Source organism: Microtus pennsylvanicus, chromosome 6 (assembly GCF_037038515.1).
Source record: "Microtus pennsylvanicus isolate mMicPen1 chromosome 6, mMicPen1.hap1, whole genome shotgun sequence".
NCBI lineage: Eukaryota > Metazoa > Chordata > Mammalia > Rodentia > Cricetidae > Microtus > Microtus pennsylvanicus.
Genome location: NC_134584.1, coordinates 97,792,612 through 97,819,223, shown reverse-complemented (window position 1 = coordinate 97,819,223; position 26,612 = coordinate 97,792,612). Strand labels below are relative to the sequence as shown.

The 26,612-nt window shown below is 43.2% G+C and overlaps 3 protein-coding genes across 17 annotated transcripts in view; 1 reads left to right on the top strand and 2 right to left on the bottom strand.

Moving 5' to 3' along the window:
• Cnot1 (CCR4-NOT transcription complex subunit 1) overlaps positions 1-18,506 on the top strand; it is a 78,475-nt gene extending 59,969 nt beyond the window's left edge. For 5 of the 10 annotated variants that reach the window (XM_075977027.1, XM_075977022.1, XM_075977023.1 and 2 more), the window contains 15 exons: positions 1,505-1,696; positions 2,587-2,729; positions 3,508-3,616; positions 3,707-3,876; positions 4,514-4,745; positions 7,460-7,708; positions 9,888-10,051; positions 10,395-10,512; positions 11,203-11,304; positions 12,437-12,610; positions 13,764-13,913; positions 14,933-15,113; positions 16,875-17,007; positions 17,869-18,003; positions 18,152-18,506. In XM_075977027.1, coding sequence (XP_075833142.1) covers positions 1,505-1,696; positions 2,587-2,729; positions 3,508-3,616; positions 3,707-3,876; positions 4,514-4,745; positions 7,460-7,708; positions 9,888-10,051; positions 10,395-10,512; positions 11,203-11,304; positions 12,437-12,610; positions 13,764-13,913; positions 14,933-15,113; positions 16,875-17,007; positions 17,869-18,003; positions 18,152-18,230 — 2,331 coding nt within the window. In that variant the 3' untranslated portion in view covers positions 18,231-18,506. Of the gene's footprint in view, positions 1-1,504; positions 1,697-2,586; positions 2,730-3,507; positions 3,617-3,706; positions 3,877-4,513; positions 4,767-7,459; positions 7,709-9,887; positions 10,052-10,394; positions 10,513-11,202; positions 11,305-12,436; positions 12,611-13,763; positions 13,914-14,932; positions 15,114-16,874; positions 17,008-17,868; positions 18,004-18,151 lie in introns of all 10 variants that reach the window. The other 5 variants (XM_075977019.1, XM_075977017.1, XM_075977018.1 and 2 more) reach the window with 1 other exon arrangement.
• A 1,039-nt stretch (positions 18,507-19,545) lies between these two features.
• Positions 19,546-22,615, bottom strand: Setd6 (SET domain containing 6, protein lysine methyltransferase). The gene is made up of 7 exons (XM_075977028.1): positions 22,218-22,615; positions 21,995-22,136; positions 21,682-21,876; positions 21,431-21,551; positions 20,456-20,636; positions 20,218-20,360; positions 19,546-20,077 (listed from the first exon to the last, which is right to left on the bottom strand). Exons 1-7 carry the CDS (start codon positions 22,585-22,587, stop codon positions 19,760-19,762), a joined length of 1,470 nt encoding a protein of 489 aa, XP_075833143.1. The 5' UTR covers positions 22,588-22,615; the 3' UTR covers positions 19,546-19,759.
• Positions 22,616-23,600: 985 nt separating this feature from the next.
• Positions 23,601-26,612, bottom strand: part of Ndrg4 (NDRG family member 4) — a 34,652-nt gene continuing 31,640 nt past the window's right edge. For 3 of the 6 annotated variants that reach the window (XM_075977012.1, XM_075977009.1, XM_075977015.1), the window contains 2 exons: positions 26,144-26,182; positions 23,601-25,396 (listed from right to left, as the gene is read on the bottom strand). In XM_075977012.1, coding sequence (XP_075833127.1) covers positions 25,242-25,396; positions 26,144-26,182 — 194 coding nt within the window. In that variant the 3' untranslated portion in view covers positions 23,601-25,241. The remainder of the gene's footprint in view (positions 25,397-26,143; positions 26,183-26,612) is intronic. The other 3 variants (XM_075977013.1, XM_075977011.1, XM_075977014.1) reach the window with 1 other exon arrangement.

Below are 26,612 nucleotides of genomic sequence, written 5' to 3'. Positions count from 1 at the left end.
ACGGGGTTTTTAAGTAGTTTTGGGGCCTGTCCTGGCCTCCAACTCACAGAGATCTTCCAGCCTCTGCCTCCCTGAGTGCTGGGATTAAAGGCGTGCGCCACCGGCTCAGAGTATGTGTTTGTTTCTTTAATTTATACCTACTTTTACTTGAAGGCAGAGTTTCTAAAATTGTTCAAGAGATTTACCTGAAGTTGAGAATATAAGAAAAACATTTCCATGCTTGAGAAGTTGTGACCTGTTGCCCTCTTTGCTTTTGGTAGTTTTCTTTTTTTAGAAAGAATGATATAAAGTGCCTTTACTGAGTATGTATTTTGTGAAGGCTCTGTCTTTGAAACAGTTTTAAGATTTATTCATTATTCATACATGCATGTATTTTGAGCATATTTACCTTTCTTGTGCCCTCATTTATTCTCCTTTAGTTCCTCGAGCCTAATTTCCTCCCTTTCTCCCCACTTTTATACCCCTTTCTATTTACTTATCTTGAAAAGCTTACCGATGGGCCAGAGAAATGACTCAGTGGTGTAATGAGGCATTTGCCAACAAGCCTGAAAATTTGTATTTTCCCCAGGAAGGATGAAACTGATTCCCACAAATTATTTTCTGGCCTCCATATGCATCCATACACTCATAAATAAATAAGTAACCCAGTGAATTTAAGTAGGGCAACTTGCTTGTTTGCATGGGTATAGGTAGGGTTTTTACTGGATCAGGCAATTTAATATCAGCTACACCCCTAAAGAACAATTATTCCCTCTCCCTAGAGTCAAGTAGGGGAGAGGCATCACACCCAACACCCATCTTGACATAGTTCTGAAGGTTTGTACTCAAGTCTTTATGGTTACACTAGGCTTTCAGGCCAGTGGTATGTTTTTAATAGGAAGAGCACATAGCTGGGCATGGTGACCCACGCTTTTAATCTTAGCACTCTGGAAGCAGAGGAAGGCGATTTTTTTTTTCTGGTTTTTCGAGACAGGGTTTCTCTGTAGCTTTGGTGCCTGTCCCGGAACTAGCTCTTGTAGACCAGGCTGACCTCGAACTCCCAGAGATCCGCCTGCCTCTGCCTCTCAAGTGCTGGGATTAAAGGCGTGCGCCACCACTGCCCGGCAAAAGCGAATCTCTTAAGCTAGAGGCCAGTCTGGTCTATAGAACTAGTTCAGGAGTGCCAGGGCTACAGAGAGAAACACTGTTGTGAAAGGTGAAATAAAGGAAAGCACAGAAGTGATGCTGTACGTTTACTCTGTCCAGTCATGCTCTATAACTTGTAAGACTTCTGAGTTGCAGAAGGCTTCCTGGATGCCACATGTGCTGTGCTCAGTCTTTTGCATTATTGATACTATACTCTGTGATCATTTATTATGTTGGGGGCTATAGAACAGAATTTATAATTTGAATAAAAAAATAAGCTGGAGAAATATGCCGAGGACAGACTTCTATTTCATTAGTACATTATGCCAGTGAACAACCTTAATTTTTTTTTCTTTGGTTATTTCTTTTTCTAAAACAGCAAGCTTGGGCAACAGATGATGTAGCTCAGATTTATGATAAGTGTATTACAGAACTGGAGCAGCACCTACATGCCATTCCACCAACTCTGGCCATGAATCCTCAAGCCCAAGCTCTACGAAGTCTTTTGGAGGTTGTAGTGTTGTCTCGGAATTCTCGAGATGCGATAGCTGCTCTTGGATTACTTCAGAAGGTTGGTTTTAAACTATTGCTTATAGAAGGAACTAGGTTTATAGACTCTGACCTGTATCTAAATCTATATAATTAGAATTGGGTTTTAAAAATTAATACAGGGGCTGGAGAGATGGCTCAGAGGTTGGGGATACTGACTATTCTTCCAGAGGTCCTGAGTTCAATTCCCAGCAACCACATGGTGACTAACAACCATCTACAATGATATCTGGTGCCCTCTTCTGGCATGCAGTCATACAGGGAGGCAGCACACTATATTGGATACATAATAAATTAAAAAAAAACTTAAAAAAAGATGGAACAACAACATTTTAAAAAATAAATAAATAAAAATTAATACAAACCAAGTTTTGTTGACACTTTCCCCATCCTATCCTCTTGCTGTAGAATGTAGTTATGGTAGTTAGAAGTAGCTAGATGGGACATCTTTTCTGTATGGTAATATTTTGGAAATATGGTGAATGACTACTATTAGTAAGTAAATTGATACAAGTGTCTGAGGAATGGGCAGGTTAAATTGGGAAGCCCTTGACGCCCACTCCAGGGTCCCCCCCACCCCCCCTCAGATAGGGTTTCTCTGTGTAGTCCTGGCTGTCCTGGAACTCACTTTGTAGAGAAGGTTGTCCTCAGACTCACTGAAATCTACCTACCTCTGCCTCCCAAGTGCTGGGATTAAAGACATGCACCACTACCGCTGGGCTGGCCCTTGACTTTTGACTGTGTAGAGACTTAAGACGGCAAATAATAATGATTAAGTTTAAAATAGATGAAAGTTGAGAGTGAAGATAAGAGTTTTAAGCTTCAGAAATTATGTATGTTTGATTTCCAGCTTGCATACTTGGTCTGAGTCCTGTATTTTCCATAGTTTTGAATACTTTCTTTTGTCCATAGGCTGTAGAGGGTTTATTAGATGCCACAAGTGGTGCTGATGCTGACCTGCTGCTGCGATACAGGGAATGTCACCTCTTGGTACTAAAAGCTTTGCAGGATGGCAGGGCATATGGATCTCCATGGTGCAACAAACAGATCACAAGGTGGGTAACCTTAGAAAACAAGTCATTACTGGACCAGTTTTATCATTATTTTAGGTTTTAAATTTTATTTTATGTACATGAATATTTTCCTTGCATACATTATGTATTGCATGCTTGTATGTCTACTCTGTGTGCTGGGTGCCTGCAGGGGACAGAAGAGGACAACTGAAGTCCCTGAAATTGGTGTGAAGAATGATTCTGAGCCACCACGTGGATGCTGTAAATTAAACCTGGGGCTTTTGCAAGAACAAAAAGTATTCTAAACCACTGAATCTTCTAAAGCGCCGTAGGCTAGCTTTTGATAGACATAGCCTATTTATTTCCAGATGTCTTTCTTTTGCTTACACAATAAATGGGGCTTTGAATTTTTGATTTTTAAGGGGTAAGACTTGTTGGGTGGTTCCAGTACATGATTTTCAGGAATACATTTTAGTTCACTTGTTTTCAAGATTTCACAGTAGCACTCGTTGAAATATTTTAGTGTCTTGAATGAAATTTCTCCTACTTCCCAATGTAAAAGCAAAGCCTGGACTGTTAACATTTCAAATGATCTTTCTGCTGGCTGGGCAGTTTGCTGAGAACCTTGTATATGCTAAGCCTAGATTATGCTTCATTATCCCTAGCCTGCTTATTGTGTTAAAGCTTGATACTGTTTTGTGTCGTTTGTTGGTGGTTTTTGTTTGTCTGCTTTGTGGGTTTTTTTTTGTCTCTTTAGATACCTTTGTGTAGAACACATTGCCAATGTGGTTAATATGGCTAACAGACTGTCTTTTTCTAGGTGCCTAATTGAATGTCGAGATGAATATAAATATAATGTGGAGGCTGTGGAGTTGTTAATTCGAAATCATTTGGTTAACATGCAGCAGTATGATCTTCATCTAGCTCAGGTATGGAAGAAATTTAACTTGAGCAAACTAAAGGATTTAGGGAGTGCTATTATTTTAATTATCTCTCTCACATTTTTGCTGTGTTGCCAGTCAATGGAGAATGGCTTAAACTACATGGCCGTGGCATTTGCTATGCAACTGGTAAAAATTCTGCTGGTGGATGAAAGGAGTGTTGCCCATATTACTGAGGCAGATCTGTTCCATACCATTGAAACCCTCATGAGGATTAATGCTCATTCCAGAGGCAATGCTCCAGAAGGGTAAGGATGGAATGCTTTGCTTTCCTTGTGCATTCAGCAGTCTCTAAGCGCTTTAGAAATTAACGTACACACTAATATTATTTTGTAACTATTTCACCTAAGACATAATTTTAGTTAAGCCTAATGATATCCTGAAAGTGTGAACGCTAAGTCAACTGCCTTCTGTGCATACAATGACTGATGAGTTGGCACCAGAAACCTGGTTTGAGCACTGGCTCTGTTTAGTGAAATGCTTGTAGGAAGATCTAAGTCCAGTCTTTGGATGCTCCCACCCTTAAAACCAAGTGTATTGGTGCACACACACTTGGAATACCAGTGCTGGAGTAGGGACAGGTGATTTAGGAAGCTCCAGGTTCTAGTGAGAAACTTAATCACCAGACAACATGGACAAATTCTGTAGAAATAATACCCAAGGTTGTCCTCTAGCCTCCACAAGCATGTGCACATGCATTCATGTACACACACAGGAATGTGTGTGACACAAGACTGGTAATTCAGCACTGCGGATTTTAGGGCTCATTGACCAGCCAACCTCACCTACTTGATTTTCCCAAGTTCTGATAAATGGTCCAGTTGTGTATCTATAAAATAAAAAATGGTGGTTTAACTGATTTTCACTGTAAATTTATCATACTAGATTGCCCCAGCTGATGGAAGTAGTGCGATCCAACTATGAAGCAATGATTGATCGTGCTCACGGAGGCCCTAACTTTATGATGCATTCTGGGATCTCTCAAGCCTCAGAATATGATGACCCTCCAGGCCTGAGGGAGAAGGCAGAGTATCTTCTGAGGGAATGGGTGAATCTATACCATTCAGCAGCAGCTGGCCGTGACAGTACCAAAGCTTTCTCTGCGTTTGTTGGACAGGTAGAGCTTTTGGAAAGAAAGGTGCTTTTTATTCAACATTAAGTAGGGTGTGATAACTCCATTATTAAAGTTCAGTATTGTATACCTGTGGTCAGAATTACCTCTATACTCATGCAAGCAAAAATAACACCACCATGGTCTGTTAAAATAATATGGCCTGTGTTTTTTTCCCTCACTACTGATGATGGCTACTGTAAATTCAGTATTCTTACTCCTTTAGTCTATTTATCCCATTTGTCATAGCTACAGTGTATGGTGGGTGGGGTCAGAAAATGAAAAATGAAGCTACAGAATATCATTTTACTAATAAAATAGTCACCAGTGATGGACTTTGAGCCAATACATTACAATTTTAGAATATCCTATGTGTGTAGTTTTTCGAGGCTGGGTTTCTTTCTGTATAGCTTTGGGTATGTGCCCTGGAACTTGCTTTGTAGACCAGGTTGGCCTTGAACTCATAGAGCTCTGCCTGTCTCTGCCTCCCAAGTGCTGGGTGGGATTAAAGGCTTGTGCCACCACACCTAGCTACCACGTAAATTTTTAAAAACAAGATACAATAAATCCTTATTTGGTAGTAGAGTATTTTTACCATATTTTCTTTAGTTTATATGTTTATTGAATCTGATGCAAATTGAAAGTGTTGGAAATTGAGCTGCTCTCTAAAAATCACGTGTACCAAGCTTCTTCGTAAGAAGCACCATGACCAAGGCAATTCTTAGAAAAGAAAGCATTTAATTGGGGGCTTGCTTGCAGTTTTCAGAGCTTGGAGTATGCTGGCATATGTGGCACTGGAGCAATAGCTGAGTGCTTCATCCTGATCCATAAGCAGAGACAAGAGACATACTGGGTCTGACATAGACATTTGAAACTGTAGAGCAGCATCACAGTCCTGCAGCACTGCCCCTAATAAATAAATAAGTAAATAAAAAGAGCCTGCCTCCAGGGATACACTTTCTCCAACAAGGCCACACCTACTTCAAAGCCAGGCTTAATCCCTCTCAAATAGTGCCATTCCCTGGTGACTAAGCATAAGATTATATGGGGATCATTCTTAGACCACCACACCAAGAATAAGTAGTTGTGGGCTAGAGAGATGGCTAGGCAGTTAAGAGCACATACTTTGTACTGTTGACAGAGGACTGATTTAGTTCCCTGTGCTGACATTGGGTAACTCATCCAGCTCCAGGGACAACCCACACCTCTGGTCTTGGCAGACATCTGCATTCATGTGCACACATCTGCACCATTGAACACACGTGCACACCAGCAAGCATCCATAGGCACACAAATACAGTAAAAATAAACCGTAAAAAGCAGTTACAGAATAAACTGGGGGGAAAAGTAGTCATGGTTCATTTGTATTCTGTTTTTGTTCATTACTGTTTTCAGTGATGGGAGCAACAAAGAGGAAGAATTAGTGTCCTTACTGTAACAAAACTTGTCAGGAATAGTACTTTCTTGAACTGACCTTAAAATTTCCTTAATAAAATGGTACAATATTTGTTCAGTAAGATATAACACTTGATTATTCTATTTTTTCCATTTCCTCAAATTGAAACCAAAAGTTGGTTGTCTTGCCAAAGAAAGATTAATTGGTCTCTTTTTAAAATACCTGACAGTTAAGTGTGGATGAACTTGTTAAGAATTAGATGGATATACTTTGAACATAAATGATACTAGTAAAGAATGCCATGTAAATTTCTTCTGCTAGAAGAATCCAGGATATTATAAAACATAAGTCCATTGAAAGGCTATCATCTATGTTTATAGTTTGATTTTTTTATTCCACTGAGAGAAATTCAAATGTGTGGTGTTTTATGGGCATTTTTGTGGCCTGGGTATGGGTGTGGCTTCTGTCTAGCTCCGCCTTATTTGCTTTACCCATCTCTCTCAGGCAGGTGGTGCAGTAGACCTTCCAGGCATTTTCTTTTTTACTTTTTGTGCTTTGTCATGGTACATCATCTTCCTCTTCAAAATTTTAAATGATTTCAGAGTGGAGTAAAGTCTTTTTGCCGGCCTTCTGTCTTGGCTTGGTTACATTGTTTACATAATTCAACCTATTTATATTGTTTATCAAGATAGTTAAATAGTTTTAAATTTTCCAAGATGATCTTTCTTCTGCTTTAATGTACTTCCGCTGTGACTGTTGGTTTATTTTTTTAGACAGTGTTGCTTATGTAGCCCTGCCTGACCTGGAACTGGCCTTTTCCACTAATTATAGTAGTATAAAAGAACATTACATTTAAATAACAATCTTGATTCTTGAGTATTTATTAAATAAATTAATAATTTTTCTGCAGTTGGCCAGAGTTTCAAAAGCTTTGCCAGTGGTTAAATAAGAGGAGGGTAACTGTTAGAAGAAGTGTTACTTATGGGAAGTTAAATGTACAAGCTATTGAGACGTTCTGAGAGAACAATATATTAACACCTTGAAAGTTTTTAAAAGTTAGTGTTATTTATATAATTTCCTGAATTATTTGTACATACCCTCTTCAAGGCTAATTATATCTTTGTCAATTTCAATCTTCATGCATTAAAATTGGGAGGAAGTCTGCCATGGCTCTTCAATAATAGAGGGGTCATTTTTCTAATGGCATCCTTTCACAAAGTAAGACTTAGAAATGGAAATAAACTATAGTGTGGTTGTTTGAAAGCTAACATGTATAAAGTTGATGTTGAGTATGATCTCACTGTGTTGGTTGTTCCTACTGTAGATGCACCAACAAGGAATACTTAAGACTGATGACCTCATAACAAGGTTTTTTCGTCTTTGCACTGAAATGTGTGTCGAAATCAGTTACCGTGCTCAAGCAGAGCAGCAGCACAATCCTGCTGCTAATCCCACCATGATACGAGCCAAGTGCTATCACAACCTGGATGCCTTTGTCCGCCTCATTGCACTGTTAGTGAAGCACTCTGGGGAGGCCACCAACACTGTCACAAAGATCAATCTCCTGAATAAGGTCTGGAGTGCTTTCTTGATCCTTGGGTTTTTGTTGTTGTTGTTTGTTTTTTTCTGCTCCATTGTGTTGTGTGTGGTTCCCACCACTACCACCCTTTGTTTGAGACAGGTACTCACTGTGTATCCCTTTACTGACCTGGAACTCACTATGTAGACCAGACTCAGTCAGCCTTCCAAGTGCTTGATTAAGGGGCATGTATCATCACACCCGGCCCTTAAAACCTTTTGTAGTAGCTTTTTTTAATCCAAAAATGAAGTGATAATATTCACCTCAGTTAAAAGAAAATAGTATTTAACAATATTTAAATAGAGAAATTCAAAATGTATTTTGGTGTGTTAGTGCTTAGATGATCCCAATAGGAGATAGCAGGTGGGTGGTGTCTTCCTACCCCTAGTTGCTGTCTAGATGGGTAGACCAGTAGTATCAGGAGTGAGATTTAATTATTGACCTGATTTATATGGCGGGATTCTTGAAATAGTTGAATATCAAAATTGATGTGGGATGTCCTTCTGTCTGTGTATTGCTTTTATTGGTTGATAAATAAAGCTGTTTTGCCCAATGGTTTAGCAGAGTAAAGCCAGGAGGGAAATCTGAACAGAGATATATAGAGTAGGCCGAGTCAAGGAAACACCATATATATATAGCTGCTGCCACCCGAAGGAGAAAGATGCCAAAACATTATATGTAAGCCACAGGCTGCCTCACGGTGATACATAGATTAATAGAAATGGGTTAATTTTTAAGATGTGAGAACTAGCTAGGAATATGCCTAAGCCATCGGCCAAGTATTGCTGTAATTATACAATTTCTGTGAGATTAAATGGGTCTGGGTAGCCAGGAAACGAAAGTGCAGTCTGCATTTACTAATGGTGCCCGTGTGTACGCCCTGACTAGATTTTGCTCTTGAAAAAATAAAATTGGGTCCTTATCGTCACCCCCCACGTCACCCCCCCCCACACACACACACACATGCTGATCAGTGAGCAAACTGAGTAGACTGTTGAGAGCTGAGAACCATTTGCCCTTTGTTGCTATCAGGTCACATTAGATTTAACACTGTTGTGTTCAGTATGATGAAGAGACACCCAGGTTTCTATAGCTTTAGAAAAACCAGTGCCATCTGTGGAGGATGTAGAAGTTTTGGTCCAATGACAATGAAATTCAGAGGAAACACAGATTTAAACAAGTGTCTCTGCCAGAATACAAATTTGTGTTCAAATGGCATGTGCCTGTTTGTAGTAATAAGGGGCTGTAGTAATAAGGCGGGGCTGTGTCCCCAACACCCCTGCTCGGCTAGCTTATGCCCCGAAATAATTACACGGACACTGTATTCTTTTAATTACTGCTTGGCCCATTTCTATCTAGGCTAATTCTCACATATTAATTTAGCCCATTTCTAATCATCTGTGTAGCGCCCCTAGGTGCGCTTACCGGGAAGATTCCAGCCTCTGTCCATCCTGGGTTGGAGCTTCATAGTGTGCCTCTGCCTGGGAGCTGGGAGCATGGCGTCTCTCTGAGGCCTCTGCTCCCTAGAGGAGAGCTGTCGAGTCTGAGCTCACTTCCTCTTCCTCCCGGCATTCTGTTCTGTTTACTCCACCTACCTATGTCCTAACCAATAAAATGGACCAAGGCAGTTCCTTTATTAGCCAATGACCTTCCTCCATCACCTTTTCCCTTCAAAGTGCTTTGTAGTAAGTATTTGAAAGACTGGGTGAGGCGGGAGCATTACAGTGAGACTTGTAAGTTCAAAGCCAGCCTTTAGGTGTCTTAGACCTTGTCCCAAAGTTTTGGGGTTTTTTGTTTGTTTGTTGTTGTTGTTGTTGTTTGTTTTTTAAAAAGCCCCAAGATAGCACTCAAGTGATAAAATAACTTGCCTAGCATTTGTGAGGGCCTAGGTTCAGTCCAAGAACACAGATAAAAGAGTTAGCTGAGCAGTGGTGGCCTACGCATTTAATCCCATCACTTGGGAGGCAGAGGTAAGCAGATCTCTGAGTTTAAGGCTAGCCTGGTCTACACAGTGATGAGTTCCAAGACAGCCAGGGCTGTAACAGAGAAACTCTGTCTCATAAAACCAACCTAAATAGATAAGAAAATAAACAAAATTAAAAAGCCATGAATTGAAAACAGCAAGTGGCTCATATGTGTGACTAATGAGTTGTAAACTGTGTATTCTGTATAGGTTCTCGGGATTGTAGTAGGAGTTCTCCTACAGGATCATGATGTTCGGCAGAGTGAATTTCAGCAGCTTCCCTACCATAGGATTTTTATCATGTTGCTGTTGGAGCTCAATGCACCTGAGCATGTGTTGGAAACCATTAATTTCCAGACTCTTACAGCTTTCTGGTGAGTGTTGGGCTTAGTAGAGATTTACATTTGTTGTCATTTGACATAGGGCCTTATAGCTCAGATTATCCTCCAGAGTTCTTATGTTACTGAGGCTGGTGGTCTTGAACTCCTAATTCTCCTGATTCTAGCTTACAAGAGCTGGAATTGAAGGCATGAATCCCACACCACGAGCTGTACTTGTTAAGATTTAAGGACTTGATTTAGTGTAGTCAAACTCAGGTAGAACTTTTGGTTTCTTTAGTTACAAGTTATTTTTTTGTAAAGTAACTTGCATGTTGTCTGCATTTGTATGTTGTTTGATATAAATATAAAGTTTGAGCTTCTGAAATTTTTCTTTCAGCAATACATTCCACATCTTAAGGCCTACCAAAGCTCCTGGCTTTGTATATGCCTGGCTTGAATTGATCTCCCATCGGATCTTTATCGCAAGAATGCTGGCACATACGCCACAGCAGAAGGTGTGGCTGCAGTTTATCTCCCACAGACGAAGCCTGTAACTACCTGGGGGCTTACTAGCACTGTTTATGTAGATTTCTATTAGTTACTTAGTAGTAGTAGTTGGTTTTTTTTTTCAAGCATGTTATTTGGTAATTATTAAATGTCAGATCACAGAATGTAAAGAGACTTATCAAGTACTTGAATACATAAGGCTTTCTTGGGTGACCACCTATTGCTTCTCTAGCTTTGTTATGGACCATCTCTGTCAGTCTCTTAATCCTTTGCGTTAACAATAATAACTGTCTCAATTTGCAATTAAGTGGCAAAAGAATACTACTTATAGTACCTTCATTTGACTCTTCAGAGCAGAAGAAAATGTAACTACCACGTGTTAAAGTAGCTAAAAAAGTGAAATAATCACTTTTGATTTTGTTTTAGATTTCCATATGCAAACCATGGCACGCAGACACGTGCATGGCATGCCCACAAAAAGATGAAACGTGCTACTACCACACTAAGCTAATAAACAATCGAGAGGTCATGTCAGTATTGTCTACTGCCGTTAGTGTAGATGACCAGTGTCATAACCTGAGGTCCTGTCATGTCAGTGCCGTTAGTGTAGATGACCACAGTGTGATAACCCGAGGAACCTTTTGGTAACTGAACAACTTCTAAATGTCAGTACAACTCATATACATTTCTTTCTTTAGGGGTGGCCTATGTATGCACAGCTGTTGATTGATTTATTCAAATATTTAGCGCCTTTCCTTAGAAATGTGGAACTCACTAAACCTATGCAAATCCTCTATAAGGTAATTTTTACTTACAAATAACTGGGATTTTTTTAACACGTGGGCTGTTACTAAGTTTTTACAGTAACACAAGATTCAGAGGCCCTACTTAAGGGAACTCTAGTATTAGTAGTGCCTCTACCAGTTTAGGTTTGATCTCTCTGCTCTTCTCCCTGCCTCCATTTTAGCAGTTTTGTACAATCTCACTGGGGGTTTAACTCCTATTTCCTTAGTGGTTTTTTTCTTTTAAACATTTTTCTTCTTGGTTTTATTTTATGTGTATGACTTTGGAATGCATACATGTATATAGTCATCACTTGTGGGTCTGGTGCTCAGGGAATACAGAAGAGGATGCTGGAGCTCCTGGAACTGGTGTTACAGATGGTTGTGAGCCACCACGTGGGTGCTGGGAATAAAACCTTGGTCCTCTGCAAGACCAGCAAGTGTTCTTAACTGCTGAACCATATCTCCAGAGATGTTTATTTCTTGAGGCAGAGCCTCACTATTTGGCCCTGGTTTGCCTAGAACTCAGATCATCCTGACTCTGTCTCCCTTTTGCTGGAATTAAAGGCGTGTACTACCTGATGTCTTTAATAATTTCATAATAAGATTTTCATGTACAGATGTACCCTTTTTAAATTGTTTTTCTGTGGCACTGGGGATCAAACCTAGGACCTTCTTACAAATGCTAGGCTATCTCGGGTTGCTAAGGGATTCCTACCACCTATTTATCAGAATTGTTGAATTTACTAACTTGTCAAGAACTAGCTAGCTTTGATCTAAGCAGCAAGTGTTTTTTAATAAGTTTTTTCAGTTGATGTACCCCCCCCCTTTTTTTATACCTTTCTTTGATTTTGTTCATTCTACAGTTCTCTTTCTAGCTTCTGGGGATAGATGCTGCATCGTTGTATTGTTTTTGTGCAGAATACATTATTGACCTTTATTCATGGCTCCAGGTCTTAAAGCTAATTTTTCATGACTTTTACATGTAATTATTTTTATGCTCTTAACAATATTTATTGATTAAAGCCTATAATTTTTTTTAAAATGTTACTAACACATACTTTTGGCATTTTTGACCAGAGTTAAAATTCATGATGCTGGTAGAAATACTGATTTCTTAGTGTGGAACATTTTTTTCCTTTTTATGTAGGGTACTCTAAGAGTGCTGCTAGTTCTTTTGCATGATTTCCCAGAGTTCCTTTGTGATTACCATTATGGGTTCTGTGATGTGATCCCTCCTAATTGTATCCAGTTAAGAAATTTGATCCTGAGTGCCTTCCCAAGAAATATGAGGCTCCCAGACCCATTCACTCCTAACCTGAAGGTAAAGTTTAAATAGATGGAGCATGGTTGTTTTGTTTTGCTTTTGTCTTACAATTTTAGTTCTAATCTGTGTATGTATATGTGTGTGAGTGAGTCTGTAGAGGCCTGAGTAAGGTAGTAGATCCCCTTGAAGTAGAATTAGAGAGTGAGCTGGCATGTGGGCGATGGGAACTGAACTCAGGTCCTCTGCATGAGCAGCCAGTGCTCTTAATCACTGGGCCATCTTTCATAGCTCCAAAAGGAAAATTTTTTTATCTTAATATTTCAGCCCTTTGTTAAGCAGCCTTTTGTTTTGTTTTGTTTTGTTTTTTTTGTTTTTCGAGACAGGGTTTCTCTGTGGTTTTGGAGCCTGTCCTGGAACTAGCTCTTGTAGACCAGGCTGGTCTCAAACTCACAGAGATCTGCCTACCTCTGCCTCCTGAGTGCTGGGATTAAAGGCGTGCGCCACCACTGCCTGGCAAGCAGCCTATTTTTAAAATTATTATTTAATCCTCTCCATGTGTGCTTTAGGTAATGATACTGTTCGGGTAGCTAATTCTGTTATTAATCGTGATAGGCATGATATTGTGTCTGAATATTGGTTTATACTATTTTTCTGGTTACTGTTTCTCATAAGTTTGACATTAAATTTAGGTATAATTATTGAATCCCAGACTAAATGTTGAACTAGTCCCATGCTGCATAGTTGAAGAAACTAATCTTTGCAATATCTGTAGCTCACAAGTTTCATTGTGTATGTGTTTAAATTGTTTAAGGGAAGGGACCACTTAAAAATCATACCACCATTTGCATAAATAAATACTAGCCTTTTAAATTTGCTCTTGGATCTATGTTAAGCCCCTTTCAAGTACATTTTAAAAATCATGTAACGTTCTCTTATTTGACTGGGGCTTCTTTTGGTGGCTGGAGTTCTTGGTGGTGAGTGAGGAGTCTTCCATCTGTACTAATTTGAAATCAAGACAGTGCCTAACAGTGCAAGTTACAGCATAAAAATATTCTTTAATTTCCCTTCCTAACAATGCGAAATTTCCAATGTGTGGTGTTCACCATCTGTGTGCAAGTGTGGACAGTTTTAGAAAGTTGTCCTAACTTTTCTGTCTTAGGTGTGATTTGTTAATTCTGTGCTTGATTCCAATTCTTGCTATTTGTGGCAGGTGGACATGCTGAGTGAAATTAACATTGCGCCTCGGATCCTCACCAATTTCACTGGAGTGATGCCACCTCAGTTCAAAAAAGATCTGGATTCCTATCTTAAAACTCGATCCCCTGTCACTTTTCTGTCGGATCTGCGCAGTAACCTACAGGTTAATTGGTTTGACTTAATTTGTTCTCTGCTCTGTCTTTGTGTGCACTGTACATTGTGTGTCTCATTTAGAAACATTGTTGAATTTGATTGAATTTGGCAATACACACCTGTTTCTTGGGCACTAAGGTAGACAGATCACAAGTTTGTGGCCAGCCTGAACTACACTGGCAAGACTTCACCCCCAAAAATACACCCATCCCTATATACACACCAAAATATTGTCATACCTGTTCATTGGGTGACCTTAACTGGGTTATATACTTTACTAATATTTTATCATCGACCCAGTTATAGATGAAACCACTTGGGGAAAGACATTACTTTCTGTAAGCCCTGGCTTAGATAAAGGGATTGCAATTAAATTTCCTTTATAGAGTGACTTGAAGTAGAATTGACTTCTTATAACTAAAGTTATGGAAGTTGTGCTTGTATGAAAGTGTTATTTTATAGCTTTCTTTTTAAAAAAAAAAAAAGATTTATTTATTTATTATGTATACAGCACAACATTCTGCCTCCAGAAGAGGGCACCAGATATTACAGATGGCTGTGAGCCACCATGTGGTCTCTGGGAATTGAACTCAGGACCTCTGGAAGAGCAGCCAGTGTGCTCTTAACCACTGAGCCATACATATCACCAGCCCCTATTTTATAGCTTTCTAATGTGAAAAGTGATACAGTATTTGGTTCCTTAAAGGAACTGACTGGTTCAATCACTCTTAGGGCAACTGTGTATTTGTATAGCTCACAGTCCTGAGCACATTTCTTTTATTTAAATAGCAAAGAATAGCAAGACCTGTGTATCTCTTCTAGAGAGCCTTTAGATGGTTGAGAAATAGTGCTGTGGGGCATAGTAGTGCACACTTGACTCTCAGCACTGGGAACCAGAGGCAGGTGGAGCTCTTAGTTGGAACCCAGCCAGAGCTACGTTATGAGATCCTGTCTCTGGAAAAAAAATAAAAGAAATAGTAGTGCTAGTCAGTTAGTTCTTTGGTAAAGTGTTCTCTTTTGCCCCTTTAGGTATCTAACGAGCCTGGCAATCGCTACAACCTCCAGCTTATCAATGCACTGGTGCTCTATGTAGGGACTCAGGCCATCGCACACATCCACAACAAGGGCAGCACGCCTTCAATGAGCACCATCACCCACTCAGCACACATGGACATCTTCCAGAATCTGGCTGTGGACTTAGACACCGAGGGTGAGTGAAGCTGGCCAGTTTGCATCGCCAAATTCTCCGCACTTTGCCACAGATAAAAATTGCAAGAATCTAGAAAATTTCTTTAGGCCACACTTAAATGAGTCACATTTTGCCTCTAGCAAACAGAGCCCACCTGAGTAAATTTTGCTATAAATAAGTTGTACTTAACGCTATTATTTTTTATCTTTATGTGGATGCAGTTGTCCTTGTGGGCACCATTTATTTGTTGACTGAGTTTTCTGTCCTGTCTAATCCTGCAATCGTTAAGTCCCAAAGAAATCACATGGAGTCTACATTAGTTATAAACTGATTGACCCATTAGCTCAGGTTCTTATTAACTCTTAAAACTTATACTAGCCCTTATACTTAAAACTTATTCTTGTCTGTGCTAGCCATGTGGCTCAGTACCTTATTCAGCGAGTCAGACACATCTTGCTTCTTCTGTGGCTAAGTCAGGACTCTTATTTTAGGTCCCCCCCCCCCAAAGAAACAGTTGATAGTGTGATTCCTTATGACTTTTCCAGACATCCCTACTTTATTCTCTCCCCTTTTCTCATTTTCCTTGTATTGTACTTTTCTCCCCCCCCCCCCCCATCCCTATCCCCAGCAGGGTCCTTTTATTTTTCTGCTTTTTACAGTTACTCCAGGATATGTACTTATTTCTGAAGATGTGGAGCCTGGAGAGAGAGGGAGGGGGGGAAAAGGAGAAGAACATGAGATATTTGTCGTTGCTCAACTTAGTGAGATCATTTCTAGTTCATCAATTTACCTGCAAAGTTCATGACTTTTTTTTTCTCTTGGCTCTTGGGAGTATTATCAGCCTAAATAAGTGGCCCATAGTGTAAATGTACATTTTTATTACTCATTCACTGGTTGAAGAACATTTAGGTTGTTTCCATTTCTTAGTTATTATGAATAGAGCAGCAGTGGACATGGCTGAGCCAGTGTCCGTGGAATAGAATGTGTTCTTTGGGCATATGCAAAGGAGTTGTGCGTGTAGTTGAGTGACAGATATATTTTTAGCTTTTTGAGAATTTGCCATATTAGCACTCATTGTGTACTTTAGGGCTGTTACTTTAACTTTGCTACATATCTTGAAAGGATAACTAACTATATTTGATATATAGATTGGTATTGCTTACCTATTTTCAAAAGGTACTTGAATGTAAAAGCAAAGTTTAACAATTGAACATTGTTACATTCTTTAGGTAAGTGTTTAAGGGTCCTTGTGATAGCTGTACAAACAAGATAATCAAATCCAGATGATAAGAAATCGATTGCTCTCTGGACATGTGAAATATTCTGGATTTGATACCCCCATCCTCTGTTATTCTACCAGTATAAGGATCTTTAGGGGCAAGACTCTAAAAGATAAAGACATTGAGGTCCGGGCTCTTTTCATCATAAGACATTTCCTTCATTGTGCCTATTTCAAGTCTACAAAGTTTTCCAAGTGCTAGATGAAATAGACTGTTTCAGCTGGTTGGATAGTGAGATGGTTTCAAAAACAAATATGTAAGAATTTTTGCTAATTCATAACATGGAAAGTATTTTTGATAAACCTACAGAAGCAAAAAACGGTGGGATCCAGAGAACCACTAGGAAATCCCTAAATTAGAATACCCGTTACAGATTCTGATGTCATCCTCGCACAAGGGCCATGCTAATTCTTTTATCAGTCCCCTTCAGAAACAGAAGCAATTGTCTCCCGTATTAGCCTTTCAAGAGTGAACCCTAAATCAAAATTCCTTAATTTTTTAGGCCGATATCTCTTCTTAAATGCAATTGCAAACCAGCTGCGATACCCAAACAGCCACACTCACTACTTCAGCTGCACCATGCTGTACCTTTTTGCCGAGGCGAACACCGAGGCAATTCAGGAACAGATCACAAGGTGAGGTTTATTGTCAAGATGCCTTAAAAGGGCCCTGAATGGAGCTCTATACATTCCCAGTTCAGCTGTCTTACACTAAAGCATGTCTGGAGAATTACAAAAGAAGTTGCTATTGACAGTTTGCTTTGGGGTGCTAGGGACTAGTTTACAATAACAGCAACATACTTGGTGGCAAGTATGTATCCAGTGGCAGTAGCATTTGTATACAGATTCTTGAATAATACAGACTTCCTTTGTATGTATTTCCTTTTTTAAGGTAGAGCTGCAGTAGGATCATACTGTTTTCTGTTGTTTAAATATGTATAGGATTGGAAATTGGTACATAGCACAGTGAGGTACCTTAAAGACTTATTTATGACGGGTGTAATGATGCACGCCTTTAAACCCAGCACTAGGGAGGCAGAGGCAGAGGCAGGTGGACCTCTGAGTTCAAGGCCAGTCTGGTCTACAAAGTGAGTTTCAGAAAGAACAGCCAGGGCTACACAGAGAAACCCTGTCTCAACAAACAAAACCCAACTTTAATTCACCTGACTAAATGCTAGGACTCATGCATCTGAACTGTGTTTATTGCATGGATTACAACATACCATTTTGTTTGTAATTATGTCTAAAGCTGCAGCAAAGGCTTCAGTCCTTAATCTTTGCCCCCAGGAAACAATGAAGTGAGAATAAAGCAAGCATTGCAAGTAGCAGGTCACAGTATAATGTGTAAACCAGCACTTGTAGCCACATAGAAAGAATTCCACCCATTTACATATGCTATAATTGTTTAAAAAATTCTAAGTGAATTAATAGAGAAAGAAGAAACGGAGGTATAGTTAATTTGTTTATGTATTAATTAACCCTTCTACCCCCTTTTAGGGTTCTCTTGGAACGGTTGATTGTAAATAGGCCGCATCCTTGGGGTCTTCTTATCACCTTCATTGAGCTGATTAAAAACCCAGCATTTAAGTTTTGGAACCACGAGTTTGTACACTGTGCCCCAGAGATTGAAAAGTGAGTTTAAAATTATTTAAGTACCTAGCAGGGAAACAGAAGGGGGAAAAAAGCTTCTAATTTGGGTCTATGAGATAAAAGGCAGTTAATATCTGATGCACATTAAGCTATCCTTAGGCCTAAACTTGTACTTGTCTTCACTTTCCAGGTTATTCCAGTCTGTTGCACAGTGCTGCATGGGACAGAAACAGGCTCAGCAAGTGATGGAAGGGACTGGTGCCAGTTAGATGAACTGTATATCCCTTGCCAGAGGCATCCTCGACCTTGGTTCTACTGAACCAAGTTCATAAACTGAAGAATCCTTTCAGCTCCTCCTGACTTTCCCAGCCCTTTGGTTCTCGGGTGTCTGCCCCATCAAATGCTGGGGTTGGCCTCTTGTCTATGTGGGCAAGTTCCAAAGTTTAAATGCATTTTTTTTTTGACTCTTGGCCAAAATTTAGAAGATGCTGTGAATATCATTTTGAACTTGTGTAAATATATGAAAGAGAAAACTTTTGTCTGAACTTCTTGGGTGTGTGCCAAGTGTGTCTAAGGGAAGTACATAAACTGGTACCTTGCAGTAGAGGCAGTGATGGCATGTTCTTGGCTTGAGCATAGCTCAGAAGTCTTCTGACACTTGTGCATTCCAAAGAACAGCAAAACATTACATTCATGTAACACTTTAAAAAAAGGTAGTGAAGCTTGAGAAACAACTTAAGTCGTTAAAAGATGTAGGTATGCTAGACTCTTAATAGCCTGAGAACACAGGACAGTCCACAGTTGATCCACGGGATTTGTTTGCCTTTTCGCAGGGAAGCTGGGCCTGCTTTTTGGTCCTAAGGGAGAACATAGCTGAAGAGGAAACCACCTCTCGTCGGGCTTCCTGTCACCATGCTTAGTTAAATAACAAGAGTCAGATGGACTAATGCAGTTGGTTTTTGTAAGGATCTTTTAAGTGTTCTGAGGAGAACAGGTCCATGTTGTCCATGTTCTGTTTTGTAGCCTTTGTAGTTCCTGGGCCCTAGCTCAGCTTTCTTGTATGTGTGAAGACCCTAACCATAAAGTCATGACATACACAGCAGTCCACTGCCTTTCTCAGTAGCAGCTGCCGCCAGTGCTGGTGAGGACAAAGTAGATAGCCCAGTCTCCCAGGAAATAATAATCACTTGTTGAATGATCAAATTTTCCCCTTCCTACTTACAGGTTTTTTTTAGAGTCAAAATCCCTACTACTTTACAGACCAAATTATCTGTCTCTGACCTCAGCTTCCTGGAGGCTGGGATTACTACTATAACCATGCCTAAGGAAATTTTTGTATACCTTTTCTGTTTCAACAGGGAGAAATTGTTGGAGCAAGAAAATATGTAGTTAAACGAATTCAGTTTAGGTTTAGGCTTTTTGGTATGAATAAGTAGTGTTTACCTTGCTGAATGAAGCTTGGATGTCCTTCTGTGACACTGAGAACCAACTTGAGACTGCCGAGCAGACTGAAAGTGCAGCAGAACCACCTGCTGCTTCAGTTCTCTACAGGAAACGACTTCAAAAAGGCTGAACTTCTCAAAGTTGAGCTCAATTCATATTTATTAAATTTTATTAAAAATCTGAAGACATTAGTAAAAATAGAATGTTCTTAACAATTGGCAGCGAGTCCCAAATGTGGTAATCTCAATCCTAAAATGTCAACATGTAACTCTTGCCTTGGATTAATCCTAGTTTACCTTCAGCTACTTTTACAGGCAACAAAACACAAGCTTAAAAGGTTCTCGCTGCTGGTCATTCAGGGAAGCTGCTCATTTGTGAGTTCCAACAACTGGTGTAAGATCATCTTTTGACCATAGCGGACTTGTAAGGCTTGCTGTTCCCGCCAGCTGAGCTTGGCGTAGACCTCCTTATTACTAAGTAAATCTTGATCAGTTTTTAAGTCTGTGGCATAGGTCTGTAGAGTCAACAGAACACTGTCTCGAAGAAGCCGTCTCCATGCTACTTGGAGCTTGGGGATGTTTGTGATTTTCAAGCCGTCCTCTTCCCTTTCTTGCTCTCCCCGTCCAGCCTGGACTTTATAGCCTTGGAACTCCTCGGCAGGCATGCACAGCACCTGGAGGGAATGTGGGCCCTTAGTTAGGATGTGCTACTCTCTGGGGGCTTCGACAGATACATCACTGGAGGAAAACTGAGTCCTTTGGTCTTGAGTTTGGCTTTTCTAAATACCAGCACCCCATAACTGTCAGTCTATACCTTGAGTGTGGTGGCTAGTTCCTCTTCAGTCAACACCTCCTCATGACCAATCACAAAGGCTCCCTCTTCCCCTACCATCTCCAGTGTGCACAGGAAATCCCAGCGTTCACACAAGAGCTGCCTTTCAGCTTCATCCTTTGCTCCTGTGAAGTAATGGATGAAAACGGGAGGAAATACCTCCAGCGAACCAAATGCTGTCAGCAAAGGCATCAGTGGAACCTGGGGCAGGCAGACGCACCCTGCAGTGCAGCGTCTCGGACTGTCACCATCTGAATGTCAGCGGTGTCGTCTGTGTTGTCGGGATAGGGCTCAGCAAAGCCATACATATGAATCAGTTGCCAATTAGCCATCTGCCCATATGTGTTGAAAATCTCATGACCCTTCGGAATGGGCTGAGTAGCTACCATCCGGAGATAATCCTGGGATAAAAGGGAAAAGCTGGGGCCACACCTTAACCCCCACCAGCCTATGAAGAGTACTTCGCTCTTAGAAGAGAGCCTATTTGACTGGGCTGAGACTGCATACCATCGTCTACTGTTAAACCCTCCATTATAGAAGGAGGTGAAACCAATGTTACAGGTTAGCTTCGCGTACCAGGTGCATCTCTGAGTAGTTATCTACACTTAAAGGTCACTACCTTTAAAAAAAAAAAAGTTAAGGTCAGGCCTGGTGATGCACACCCAGTGCTTACCAAGTAATCTCTTGAGTTTCAGATAGCCAGGGCTACACAGTGAAAAAGAAGTTAAACTTCATGTCAGAATAGCAGGAATAAGTGAAAGTCACATATGCCAACAAGGTCTTAAAGTATAAACTAGATGTCTGGAGTTAACGTGGTGAGCCTTCAATCCTGCCTCAGCCGTACAAGATTATCGGTGTTAAGCCACCAGGCTCAAACCATTTGCTAATTGCTCGTCACATACACGTGTGTCTTAAAATGTTACATACAGAATCAACACTACAGTGGGGGCTTCCTCTGGCCATGAACATTCCACCTCTTGAAAAGTACTGATGCTCACCATGGGGCCTGAGGTGACGGCAAGAGCGGGCAGTTTTTTTGGTGGCCTTAAGGTGTCCCCGCACCATTTTACTGTAACTAGATACCAAAAGTACACAGGAGAGTAGCTAACCTCATCTACTCATTTTCACGATAGTAGGAAAATGGAGCCCAATGATTTGACTCAATGCATATAACCAGGCCAAGGGGTTCACTCACTGCAGAGTACTCTAGATTGGCATTGTGGCTGGCTATATGGTTTAGTATGTCTGCAGCAGGCACCATCAAGGGGGAGTTGGGCTCCTTTTCATCATCGTCTTCCTCCAGCGGTTCTTGGAAGCTGCCGCAGAGAGAACTCAGCTAAGGCACGGTCTTGGGTGAGGGACCTGGATCACTCACTGTTCTTTCCCACCTTCTCCCGCAGTAATGGTTCTAAAGGCGAGGGTCTGCTCTAGGCTTTAAGCACTAACCTATAAGCCATTACAAGGGCCACAAGCTGGCGATAGAGATCCAGAGAGCGAACAGTGGGGCTGAAGAAATCGGAGTGAGCCTCCATGAAGGGCAGGACGATGGAATAGTATTCACTGCGTATGTTCACCAAGTCCTTCTCCACGGCCTCCGGGACACCAGTACCCTTTAGGAGGCGCAGCCGCTCCTCCTCTGGCCTGCAAGGACAACCCACCCAGGGCCCTTTACAACCTGCCACTCTGATGCTGCAGGTATCCAGTGCCCTGAGCAAAATGGCTGAAACAGGTTCTCCCCAGCCCTTCCCTTGACTCTCACCAAAACATGGGATGCTCCAAACGCCCCAGCTCTGGCCAGAGCGCGAAGTAGGGGCTCCAGGGTGAGGCTGGGGCTTGCAGCTCGTGGAGCAGCGCCAGTAGCAGCGGCACCCATCCCGACAGGCTCTGCAGCGTGTCTCGCTCTAGGGAAGACGCCAGGTGAACGCCCGCCCCGGCGCGACACCGCCGCCAGCCTCGGAACCAACCCTCTGCCCCTTACCCACCTCGCTCCAGCAGGCCGCTGATGGAACAGGTGTGGGGAGACAGAAGCACCGAACGCGGCACTGCGAACAGCAGCTCCCCCGGCTGCACACTCTCCCGCGCCACCATGCCATAGCCGGCTACAGTGCCCTGCCGGCTCACCGCCACCTTGGGACTCAGCTCCAGCCCCACTCCCGCGCACCAGCGCAGGAAGCCGGCCACCGCATCGCCGTCGGGCTCGTCCCCGCTGGGTCCCGCCGCCAGCGGGGAGAAGCAAGTGACGTGGCCGCGCCCGGGATTCGGGAGCGGCAGGGGCGCGGGGGCGGCTCTCAGGACCGGGGAGGCAGCGGTGACCGGCGACCTCGCCCGCGCGCGCTTGGCAGGAGCCGCCATACCGGGAGGCGCCGCGTCCTCCCTGCGCTTCCGGTGACGCTGTACGCGAGCGGATGGGGCGGGGCTCGGGTCCCGGCGCCGGCGCTGCGGGTTTAGGAGCGGCGCGTCCGCGAGCACACGGGCGAGCTCTGTGCTGCCTCCACCCTAGTTCTGGGCGCGTTCCCGACAGCAGAGTGCAGAAACAAAATCCGGTTTCTTCCTGGGGTCTTGGCTGCTGCGCGGTAGTGACCGACCACTGGTTAGCTATAGCCAACTATTTCACTGACTTGTGTCGATTACAGTTTGCACGTGGGTTTGAAGGGGCCTGAAGGTTTTCTACATCTAATACACACACACACACACACACACACACACACCCGCAGTTGCTAACTTACTCGTTTTTCATCTTCTGCATAGAAATGATAGGCTCTTTAATTTTACTTGCTTTTTTAAAAACAACTGATACATTGGAAGGAGTCAATATCAGGTGAATGAACAATGGAACAAATGATTAGACATGGAGAAGTTGGCAATGTAATTCCAGTACTTAGGATGCTGAGATGGGTTCCTGTCCAGCCTAGGCTAGAGACTGTTTCTCAAAAGCAATAAAAGCCAAGCAAAAGAGTGGCGTGCCGTTGCTTTGAAGAGGTCTTCCTGCCTAAACTCTTTGTTCAGCTGTGACCCTGAAAAACTAGTGTCAGGATCAGTAAAATCATGTCTCAATCAGGGTATATAGCCTCATGATAGAACCTTGCCATGTGTGACCACCCTGGTTCAATTCCCATCACCATGAAAGGGAAAACAAAAGCTTGGCAGGGTGGCCTAACACCTAGGAAGCTTAAGCAGGACTTCTGTGAGTCAAGACCAGCCTGGGCAACAGACTGAGACTGTGCAACTCTCACTCCGCCCAAAATGTGTGTTAACAGGCACTGAAGGTAGACAGAAACCATAGCTACCCTCCACCCACCTGAGCCCAAGGCAGCTAGGCAGCCAAGCAGTTCCAGCCTTCCACGTGACAGGAAACACCACATTCATATGATTAACTTATTTATTAGTTTTTCTGCACAGTTAATTTTCTACATCAACGAGGGTTTTTTTTTTTGTTTTACATTTTGTCATCTCAAAATCGCTGATCAGCCACCAGAATACACAAAATTAGGCTCTTAACTTTGTACAGAGAAGAAAGTAATGAACTCCAATAAAAGTTCATCTTGACCAAAAAGGAGACAATCACCAATTGGGAAACCAGACACAGGAGGGCCTGATATATATACACACACACACATACATATATATATAATGTATAGATATTTATAGATACCTTGAGGACACAGCAGAGAGATGTCCAATACTTGAAGTGCTGTCTACAGTAAGGGATTTGAATTCTACCAGCTTTACAATCACATTCAACACTCACGGGAGCACAGGAGTGAACACAACCGGGGACAGAACACACTCCACTGGACTTGAGAGCAGTCTAGAAATGGCTTACAGTTACAGAAGGGGGTGGCCTGTGCCACAGATACCTGGATGTAGGTGTCCTTACTTCAGAACGCCCACACGACAACCCCCCCCCCCATACACACACAGCTCCTCTTTCTCTCCCCCATTTGGAGGTTACAGTGGATGAAACCAGTGACCAGGCTGAAGCTCTGGTTTCTGGGCTGTGAATCTACCTGGTAAGATAGTGGACAGGAAGACAGCGTAGCTATGGGCTCTGGGAGGCGAGGGTGCATCAAGAGCCTTAGGCCTCTACACCTGTGGTCACCTCAAAACCCCACCCATCTCCCACCCCAGGACCAAGCACGCTCCAGCCCCTCCAGCAGGCAGAGGTCGCGGGATCTTTCAGTCTTGGACCAGATCTAACGAGTTCACTGGCCCAAGTTGACCAGGGCATTGCTACAAACACTCTTGGTTGAATCTGAGGACAAGAGCAATCTCTATGGACTCAAGTACCTTCGGGCTCCAAAGGGATCACCATGAAGTTCTCAGGGGCTACACACAGCACACAAAGCAATCTTGACCTTTGCCTCAGGGTGGGACCTGGCCCTGGAGTGACAGAGTATGGGGGTTCCTGCCCTCAGGGTTCTCCATATTCTGTCTCCATAGCTATCCTGCCCAGAGAGCACCAGGAAAATGGCTGTCTGCTTAGAGCGCCCTCTTGTGGCTTCCATCCTCATGACTGTCACCTGTACTATCAGACTAAGTGTGCTTGCTGCAAGGGTTATAGGAAAGGGACCCCCTGAGGGTTAGGATTCTCCATTGGTCTGACACCCACTCACATCAGAGCCTGAGCTCATCACCCACCATCTTCAAGTCCCACGCTGTCTTCACATCTGCCAGGCCCAGGGGGTGGGCCATATTCTTTCTTCAATACTGTATCCCATATTCTGCCCCCACCCCAGGGCCATGGTCAGTAGGTGACAGGAGCCATATCAACCAGTGAACATGGTGAGAGAAATGGGAGTGGATCCGGCCAGCCCCTCACACCGTCGAAGACTGTCCTGCTGCACTGTCTAAGGTGGATCCCCTCATTTTTTTTAAGTAAAAGAGAAGTAACCCCATTTCCTCCCCTTCGCTCTCACAAAAATAAACTAAATGGAAGATGAGCCGGTGCAGAGATGGCAGTGGGACCTGGGGGCAGGAAAGCAGGCGTCTTGGGCAGGACGAGGACTTCAGCAGGATACCTCCATGGTGTGGTTGACCTGGCCCATGGCCTCACTGCTCTCTGAGTGGGCGCAGGGCTGTGGGCGGCTGCCATCCACAGAGCTGGCGCTGGTGAGGGATGCGGTGCGTGAGCGCGCAAGGCGGGTCATGCTGGCTGAGGGCACTGTGGACAAAAACAAAGGGCCCTGAGGACAGGCAGGGTGGGTACCAGCGGCAGGAAAAGGGCAAGGCAAGCAAAGCGGCCAGGGAGACCCAGTCCTGCCACAACACAGAGGCCCAGCCCAAGCCGCGGTGCTGGCACTGGCTCCATCAGGCATGCAGAGCCAGCAACAGTGAGCAGGTCAGATGGGGCTGCAGCCAGCAGGGTCCTAGGTCCCAACAGCTACCCAGAGCTACGGAAGGGTAGGGCAGGTGTTGATTAGGCACTTAGGGCTGGGTAGGAAGGCACTGTGCAGCCAACTAGACCTTTATCCAGAGAGTGACAGGGTAGGAGGCAGGACTGCTTCTGTGAAGAACACAGCCACAAGCCCTGAATCTTGCTTCTGCTACTGTAGGTGAGGCCAGTCCACCTAGGGGCTGGGCCAGGGACAGGCATGACACCTGCAAAGGCCTAGGGCTGTGTCTGAACTTCTGTTTCTAACTCCCAAAGCGTTGGAAGCCCCACAGCCCATGGCAACCTAGAAACAAGACAACTGCTCCGAGATCAGCCAACGTCAGGTTCCCATACAGGACGGTGCTCTCTGCAGACCAGGGTCCGCAGAGGAGCAGGGGATTGATCCACTGGGGCTTTGAACTGAGCAGGACACAAGAAGATTCCAAGGCAAGACACAGTGTGGCTGCAGCATGGCCGTGGAGCGGGGGAGGGGGACTAGGCAGGGTGTCCATGCAGCAGGAGAGGGGCCATGGCTACCTGCTCCTCCACTCAGCCTTCGGTCCTTCAAGTGTGCAACTAAGAGAGAAGATAGCCAGAGAGGGCAAGGGTAGGGGAGACACAGAACATGGTGAAGATTGGGCCAGCCCAAGGGCATCAAGATGGGCCAAGATGAGACACACAGACAGGGCAGGGCTGAGCCCATTCAAACGGCCGCTCGTGGAAGCCACACAGCAGGCTCAGGATTCTTGGGTCTCCCTCTTCTCCAGCCCAGGCTGTGATTTAAGCCTCCGTGGGCCACACCCTAGACCTAGTGCCCTCACCGCTCTACCAGAACTCAATCTTGTACAGAAAGGGGAGGAGGTCGTACAATCTTCCAAAGCCCCTCCGACTCCCGGGAAGCCCAGAGACGCACTCTAGTGTCTGCAAGTGTCGCTCACTCTTGGCCTTGCAGATGTCTGCCAAGCTCCAAGAGTGCACGGGGCCTAGATTAGAATTCTGGCTAGTC

Excerpts from the sequence above, each read along its gene's own strand:
- Setd6 (XM_075977028.1), bottom strand. The coding sequence starts at position 22,587 with ATGGCGGCTCCTGCCAAGCGCGCGCGGGCGAGGTCGCCGGTCACCGCT. Across the intron at positions 21,877-21,994 it reads TTGGAGCATCCCATGTTTTG|GCCAGAGGAGGAGCGGCTGC; the intron begins GTGAGAGTCAAG and ends TTGTCCTTGCAG. Across the intron at positions 20,361-20,455 it reads CCGAGACGCTGCACTGCAGG|GAGCAAAGGATGAAGCTGAA; the intron begins GTGCGTCTGCCT and ends ATTACTTCACAG.